This window comes from Empidonax traillii, unplaced genomic scaffold (genome assembly GCF_003031625.1).
Source record: "Empidonax traillii isolate 1590-97213 ecotype Southwest subspecies unplaced genomic scaffold, ASM303162v1 scaffold5628:size7620, whole genome shotgun sequence".
Classification (NCBI taxonomy): Eukaryota; Metazoa; Chordata; class Aves; order Passeriformes; family Tyrannidae; genus Empidonax; species Empidonax traillii.
Window position 1 is genome coordinate 1 of NW_020960821.1, and position 7620 is coordinate 7620.

The 7620-nt window shown below is 70.9% G+C and overlaps 1 protein-coding gene and 1 long non-coding RNA gene across 3 annotated transcripts; one reads left to right on the top strand and one right to left on the bottom strand.

The window, feature by feature from the left end:
• Nucleotides 1-8: 8 nt before the first annotated feature.
• Nucleotides 9-1230, top strand: LOC114073190. Its single transcript, XR_003574293.1, has 2 exons — nt 9-220; nt 726-1230. It is a non-coding gene; the product is annotated as an uncharacterized LOC114073190 (long non-coding RNA).
• Nucleotides 1231-2354: 1124 nt separating this feature from the next.
• On the bottom strand, nt 2355-7414 carry LOC114073191 (RNA-binding protein 14-like). 2 transcript variants are annotated; one of them, XM_027910981.1, is made up of 4 exons: nt 6988-7414; nt 3202-4816; nt 2556-2857; nt 2355-2519 (listed from the first exon to the last, which is right to left on the bottom strand). In XM_027910981.1, exons 1-3 carry the CDS (start codon nt 7331-7333, stop codon nt 2650-2652), a joined length of 2169 nt encoding a protein of 722 aa, XP_027766782.1. In that variant the 5' UTR covers nt 7334-7414; the 3' UTR covers nt 2355-2519; nt 2556-2649. The 2 variants fall into 2 exon arrangements, with proteins under 2 accessions (XP_027766782.1, XP_027766783.1); XM_027910982.1 differs by lacking the exons at nt 2355-2519; nt 3202-4816 and having other exon boundaries at nt 2685-2857.
• Nucleotides 7415-7620: the final 206 nt, after the last annotated feature.

Sequence of the window (7620 nt, forward strand, 5' to 3'; positions counted from 1 at the left end):
GCCGCCGCGGCGGCCGCCTCCTCCACCTATTACACCCGGGACAGGAGCCCCCTGCGCCGCACGGCCGCCGCGGCCAGCACCGTGGGAGAGGCGTACACGTACGAGCGGGGCCAGCTCTCGCCCGTCTCCTCGGTGGCCCGGGCCTCGCTCTACGACATGCAGCGCTTCGGGCGGGACCCGTACGCGGACCGGGCGCGCTATTCCGCCTTCTGAGCCGGAGGTGAGCGTGTTGGCGGCACTCGGTGCCGTGGGGGGGCCCCGCTTGCCGGTGGTCCCGGTTGTGCCAGTTGAGCTCGAGGCGGGTGACGGGTCGTGGTGAAACTGACGGGCCCCGCCGGGGTCCCGCGGGCGTTAAAGCCCGGCCGTGCCGAGGAGGCGCCGCGGTGAGCGGGGTCGGTGCTGGTGGTCGCTCTCGTGGCCGTAACTCAGGTTCCTGCCAGGCCCAGTGACATCCGGGAACGGTCCCTGCAGGGTGGGGGGTTCCTGCAGAGCACCCGGGCCGTGGCTGCCACGATCACTCCCCGGGGTTGCTCCGGGCTGGAAGGGTTGGGCCCCGGTCCCGGTGGGCCGGAGGGTCGCGGTGGCCGCTCGGAGTTCCCCCTGCTGCTCCACGTCAGGACTCTGGTCGCTCCCAGGAAGCCGCAGCTCCCCGGGGCGCCGGGGCTCGGCGCAGTCCCGGCGCGGCCTCGGGGGGCACCCGCGCCAACTGCTCTTTTCTCTTTCAGGTAAGATTTGTGCGGCTGGACGTCGGGGTCCCGTCGCACGCCGATCGGCGCCGCGCGTCTCGGGCCGCGCCGGGTCCCAGCGCCGCCGCGTGCCGCTCCCCAGCCGGTTCCCCACGGACGCGCGGCTCAGGCCCGGCCCAGGCAGGATTAGCTCAGCCCTTCCCCGCCCCCCCTCCAGCTTCCCCCGCCCCCCTGGGCAGGATTTTGCTTTTCCAGGTGGTTTTGGGTCCCCGCCCCCCCCGGGCTCAGGTGCCGCCGTCCCCCAGCGCCAGCTTTGCTTTGCTTCGCCGCCCCCACCCCCGTCGCTCCCCCCGGAGCTGCCCCGAGTCGTCGTTTGCCTTTTTTTCCTTTATTTTCCAAGAGGGTGGAGCAGCCCGTGGTAGGTTTTTAGCCCAAGGCCGTAGCTGACTGGAGCCCGGCGCGCCGGCGGGGGTGGATCCCCCCCTCCTTAGCGTCCCCCGAGCCCCCTTTCCGGTAAAATAAACCCAGAATTTTTAACAAATGGCGCTGGCTCCGCCCCCGGTTCTTTCTCTGCACTCGAGTCCTTCCAGAACGTGGCACGGAACCTTCTGGACTCCCCGGTGCTGCCCCTGCCCTGCCCAGAGCTCTTGGTGAGGAGCTGCTGCAAAGGGAAGGGCAGATGAGCTGGGGAAATGGGGGGCACCCCCAAGAGGGGTCACAAAGAGGCTTTAACGAGCCCCCAGCTCTGCTCCCACCTTCGCTGCGCCCACGGTTTTCCTCCTGCTCCTCTTCCTCCTCCTCCTCACGGGCAGCCTGAGCAGCAAATTACCCTGCCCGAAGCTAATTAGTCCCCAGACTGGCTGGTTCGTCTAAATTACCCTGCCCGGGGCTAAGTAATCTCCACGCTGGCTGGTTTGTCCCCACATTGTCTCAGCGGTCCCCAGATTTATTCAGTGGTCCCCAAACGGGTTTATCAGTCCCCAGCCTGCCTTGTTTGTTCCTAAACCGTCTCCGTCCTCCCCACACGGCTCCTTTGTCCCCAGACGGCCCCCGCTGCCCTCCTGCCTCTCGGTGCTCCTTCTTCATTCGGTGACATCGCGGGTTCCGCCTGCGCTGGCTCCGCCTCTGCCTCGGCAGCTGCCGCTCGGGCTCGGCTCACATCGCTCGCCATCGGCCCCAGGGCCTCGGGGAGAGAATGGCTGCCCTGGAGAGGAGGGGAGAAGCCTTAGACCCTCTTGCCTGGCTAATTAATGTTGTGTAATGAGCCCCGGCCTGCCCTCCCACAGCACGACCGGCAGCGGTGGCACACGCGACTCCCACAGCACACACCGCCCACCACCCCTGCTGTGGCACACACGCGGTTTCACCCCTCAAAACCAGCTTCTCTTACCCAGAACAAGGCCTCGGTGCAGGTCGGTGCTCGGCCATCCCTGGCGTTCACCCTGGTGTCACTGCTGTCCCCAGCGCTCCGGCCCTTCCCGCTGCCGGCACAGCGCCGCTCGTGCTCCAAATCTGCCTCTTTCCGCGGTGGCAAAGCGGCTCCAGCTCCAGGAGCGGCACCAAACCAGAGGGTGCTTGGGGCAGGTGGTAACGGTGGCACTGGGAACTGTTGCCGAGGGTGGGAGGAACCCCCGGGGACTGGGGAAGAACCAGGCGGGAGGCGACGGGAACCGGAACAAACCCCAGTGTTTATTTACAGTCATAAAAAACCCCGGCACCGCACCACGCACGGCGCCGGAAACGGGGGCGTTTCACCCAAAAACGGGGCGACTCGTGGTACAAAAACAGTCTCGGTGGGTTACAAACGGGCACAGAGTGCCGGCGGCGCCGCCACCACGGCGGGGGACGAACCGTGCGGCCACCGCCAACCGTAACCGCGGAACCTTCTAGAAAACTCAAATAAAGAGCGTCAAACCGAAAAAAAATTGGCTAAAAAAAGGCCCGTCCATGCGGCGGGGGCGGCTCAGAGGCGGCGCTGGTAGCCCGAGTGCACGCGGGCGGCGGGCAGGTAGTCGTTGTAGCCGCCCGAGTAGCGGGCGTAGTCGGCGTGCGCGTCGGGCAGCCGGCGGTAGTCCAGCGGGGACTTGGTGGGCGAGCGGCGGTAGCCCAGCGGCGAGTCGGCTAAGCGCCGGTAATCGGCCAGGTCGGACAGGCGGCGCTCGGAGCCGTACCTGGGCGAGAGAACACACGGGGGGGTGAGCTGGGGGGTGGGTGGGAAACGGTGCCCGGATCCGCCCCGGCGGCACCGCGTCCCACTCGGGCATGTGCCGCAACTGGCACGGCCGGCGCAGGACGGGTCGGGCGCCGCGGAGGCTCCGCCGCGCGCCACCAGCTCCCCCCACCCCGCACCGAACCCCATCCCACCCCCCTGGGGACGCAGAGCACGAGCGGAGCCATCGCGCCCCCCCCCGTGCCGGCGTTCGCACGCCGGAGCCAAGCCGGTCAAGCCCCGAGGGGAGCGCCGGTGCCCGGCCGGCGGCAGGGGCGGGTGTGGGTGCCCCGCCCGGCGCCGTACCTTTTTGCCAGGGCGGACGATTTTTTGTACGGGTCGTCGTAGACGGCGCTGCGAGGCGGGGACAGGCGGGTGCGCTCGTAGGGCGGTGCGGCGGCGGCGGCCTGAGCCAGGCCCAGGTAGGAGCCCGCCGGCTGCCCCAGCTGGCTCGGCCCGTCGTAGGCGCTGCCCGGCTGGGCTCGGTACGCGGCCGCCAGCGCGGTGGAGGACGGCTGCTGCGCCGGGTAGGACGCTGCCATGGCGCCGGAGGCCTGGGCCCGGTACGCGGCCGTCAGCGGGGCGGAGGCCTGCGCCTTGTAGGAGGCGGCGGCGGCGGCAGCCTGGCTGCCGTAGGACGCGGCCAGTGACGAGCCCGCCTGGGCGCCGTAGCCGGCGGGGAGCGCGGCGGCGACGGGCTGGCTGCCGTAGGACGCGGGCAGGCCGGCGGCGGGCTGGGCGCCGTATGAGGCCGAGTGGCCCACGGTGGGCTGGGCGCCGTACGAGGAGGAGAGCGCGGGCTGGGCGCCGTAGGAGGCCGAGTGGCCGGCCACGGGCTGGTAGGCGGCGGTGGCGTGACCCGTCACCACCTGGGCGCTGTAGGAACTGGCGTGCACCGCCACGGCCTGGGCGCTGTAGCCGGTGGAGAGCGCGGCACCAGGTTGGGCGCCGTAGGAGCCGGCGTGGCCGTCCACGGGCTGGGCCCCGTAGGAGGCGGCGGGCTGGGCGCCGTAGGACGCCACGTGCGTGGCCACAACCTGGGCGCCATAGGAGGGGCCGGGGCCGGCTGCGGGCTGGGCGCTGTACGCGGCCACAGCGGGCTGGGCGCCGTAGCCGGACGAGTAGCCAGAGGCAGGCTGGGCGCCATAGGAGGAGGCCAGGGCGGCGGACTGGACGCCATAGGAGCCAAGGGAGTTGGCGGTGGGCTGGGCGCCATAGGCGGCGGCGGCGGGCTGGGCGCCGTAGGAGCCGAGGGAGTTGGCGGTGGGCTGAGCGCCCACGGCGCCGAGGGAGCCGACAGAGGGCTGGGAGCGGTAGGCGCTGCCCAGTGAGGCCGAGGGCTGGGCGCGGTACGCGGCCGCCTGGCCCGTGGTGGGCTGCAGGCGATAGGCCACGCCCACGGAGGCCGAGGGCTGGGCGCGGTACGTGGCGCCCAGCGAGGCCGAGGGCTGGGCGCGGTAGGCGGCCGGCTGCGCCGTCATGGGCAGCGTCACCGCCGCGTAGCCGGCGCGCGTGGGCGAGCGCCGCAGGGGGCTGCGGTCCCTGCCGAAGTAGGAGGGGGAGCCGGGCCGGGCCGGCGCCTCGAAGGCGTCGTATTTGGCGCCGAAGCGCTGCTGGTAATCGTACAGGGACGAAGCGGTGCCGTAGCCGGCGCCCGCGGCCGATGGGAAGGCGGCGTCGGCCACCCGGCGCTGCTGGTCGAAGCCCTCGATCTTGGGCTGGAACTTCTCGCGGTACTCGAGGCCGATGCGCTTGGTCTTGTCGACACCGAGGGCGGGCGGCGGGGCCTGGCCCCCGCCCTTCTTCTGCACGTTGGTGGAGAGCTCCACGTTCACCCGGCGCCCCTTCACCTCCTTCCCGTTTAGGTTTTCGATGGCAACTTTAGCATCGGCTTCGTTCTCCATGTGCACAAAGGCATAGTCTGACAAAGCAGCAGAGAGAGCAGTGAGGGGAGAAAACACAACTCGTTAGCGGAGCCGGCGCTAACGAGCCACGGCGGCAGCAGGACGGGCGCAGGACGGGCACGGACGGCCCCGCTCCGCCGGCGAAGACGCGACCGCCTCCACTGCTCCTCCCCGCCGTGACCTGTCAGAGCCTGAGCGGCCCCCGCCTGCCCAGCCCACCCAGCTCACGGCCCCCCCGCAGCCCCCCAAGCTCCCTCTGGCCCCCCTTGCCCATCTCCTGCACCCCTTGAGGGGCCAGGTGACTCCCCCCAGCCCCTCCCCAGGCACACGAGGACCGAGGGCCCCGGGCTGGCTGGCAGTGTCGGCACCGGGGGCTCAGCTGGGGCGTCCCGGCCGTGAGCGGAGCGAAGCTGAGAGAACCGGCGCCAGCAGAGGGACAGGGAGGGGAAGAGGAAGAGGAAAGAGGGTGGGGGACACACGGGAAGAGAATGGGAAAGAGCGAAGGGAGGGAAAAGTGGATGTGAGAGAAGGGAGAAAGACGGGGACAGAGAGGAATGGAGAGGAAGAACAGAAACAGAAAAAGGGAAATAAGAGAAAAAGAGAGGGGGGGAAGAGGAGGGGGAGGTGAGAGGAGAGAGGAAGGGCCCTGAGCACACGCTGTGAGTGCTCAGACGTGGCGAGGAGCCGGCGCCACGCGGAACAACCGCGGCACGGCAGCACAGACAGAGGAGAGCGAGAGCAGGGGAAGCGGGACCTGGGGGCACCTGGCCCAGTGGGTCTGGGGCTTGGATGCCCCCACAGCAGGCAGGGCTCCCCCTGTGACACGGCGGGTCCGGGGCCACCACAGGGAGGGCGGTGACCCCGCGGTGCTGCCCCTGCGGTCACAGACCGGGACCACTGGAACCAGCGATCGCCCACCCGAGGGGTGCGTCAGGAGCGCCGCTGGCCGAGTAAACCCACGCTGGGCCCTCGAGCATCTGCACTGTGTCACCTCCTCCTGTGTCCCCATTGCCATCCCACCCTCCTGCCTCCTGTCCCAGCAGCCCAAGGAGGGGAGGAGATGTCCCCCCGTGTTTGCCTCAGCCCTCCTGTCACCCCCTGGGGTGGCCATGGCACCCCCTGAGCCCGAGGGGACGCGAGTGGGTCCTGCTGGGCTCCGCTGGCGGCTGCGACCTGGGACGAGAGAGCAGAGCAACAACATCCCCCTCCTGCAGGCGAGGGGCGGCGGGGACGTCACCGGGACGGGGGGGCGTGGGCGGGGGGGACGTCACTGTGGGACATCACCAGGGCCGGGGGACAGACAGGGGCGCTGCAGGTGACACCTGTGTGTGGGGGCAGGTGGGGCGACACCGTGTGACACCTTTGGCACCAGGATCAGGGGGACACGTGGTGACGCTGCCACGCTGTCTGTGACACCTGCTCATACCAGGGTCAGGGTGAGGGGGTGACACCATCACACCCTGTTGGGGGTCTCCAGTGCAGAGCTGTCCAGCCCCTTGGGTGTTTCAGACTCTCCCACCCTCAGGCTGTGCCTGTGGAGCGGCCAGGCCGGGGGCAGTCCCAGAGGGGGTGGTGAGCAAGGGCCGGGGGGAGACGGCGCTGGAGGGCGGGACAATGGGGGTGGTTTGGGGAGCCCCGTCAAACTCGCACAGCCCCTCCTGGGGCGGGGGAGGCGATGGAAGCGGACATGGCTGGCTGGGAGGGGGGAGAGCGGGGAGGTCCAGGGGTCAGGGAGCCCACGGGGGCTCGCACAGTGAAGGCGATGGAGGAAACGTGGCTTCAGAGGGATAATGGAGGGGGCTCAGGGGGCGGGCGGGAAAGCCCAGACAGGCTCGTACATCCCCACCTGGGGCTGCGGGAGGCGATGGTGGAGGACGTGGCTGCCAGGACGGGGGTTCTGGGGGCAGTTCAGGGGGCTGGGGCGCCCACACGGGCTCACACGGCCCCACCTGGGGCTGGGGGAGCTGGCGATGGTGGAGGACGTGGCTTGCCAGGACGGGGGTCCTGGGGGGGAGTAGATTCGGGGAGCCCCCACGGGCTCGCACCCCCCGCTCCACCAGCCCGGGCAAGCGCCGAGGTCCGGGCGGGGGCGGCGCCGCAGTCGGACGGAACTCGGGTCCCTCGGGTCACCCGGCGGCGCGGGCCGAGCTCGGCGGGGGCCGCGCGGCCCCGGCGGCGGGTCCGGTACCTTTCACCACGTCGCACTCCACCACGGGGCCGTACTGCTGGAACAGCGAGCGCAGCTCCCCGCTCGTGCACGCGGCCGACACGTTGCCCACGAAGATCTTGACGGTGTTGGTGGGGCGCGGCCGGGACGGCTCCACCACGATGCGGCGGCCGTGCAGCTGGTGCCCGTTGAGCTGCGAGATGGCGCGCGCGGCCGCCGCCTCGTCCCGCAGGTGCACGAAGGCGAACTGCTTCATGAGGGCGATGCCCAGCACCGGCCCCGCGGCGCCGGCGAACAGCTCGCTCAACTCCTCCGCCGTCGCCTCCTCGGGGACGTTGCCCACGAAGAGTTTGATGCCGGGACGCATCGCGGCGGCGGCACCGGCGGGGAGCGGGAGCGGAGCGGGAACGGGACGGGCAGCGGCGGCGGCCTCAAAATGGCGGCGGCTCCTGAGGGCGGCGGGGGCGGGGCGGGCCGTGTGCAGCGCGCCTGCGTGCCGTGTGCACCGCCCTCCCCTCAGCGCGCTTGCGTGCCGTGTGCACATCGCCCCGCCCACTCCCTTTCCCGCCGCGCCGTAGCCCCGCCCACCTCCCATCGGGCCACGCCCCCTCTTAAAGGAGCCGCCGCCCCCCGGGGGTCGCCAAGCCCCCCCCC

What these genes read in the sequence shown, in the direction of transcription:
- LOC114073191 (XM_027910981.1), bottom strand. Translation starts at nt 7,333, where the DNA reads ATGCGTCCCGGCATCAAACTCTTCGTGGGCAACGTCCCCGAGGAGGCG. An exon ending in GGAGTGCGACGTGGTGAAAG is followed by an intron (nt 4,817 to 6,987) that starts GTACCGGACCCG and finishes CTGCTTTGTCAG; the next exon opens with ACTATGCCTTTGTGCACATG. An exon ending in TCGTCCGCCCTGGCAAAAAG is followed by an intron (nt 2,858 to 3,201) that starts GTACGGCGCCGG and finishes TCTCTCGCCCAG; the next exon opens with GTACGGCTCCGAGCGCCGCC.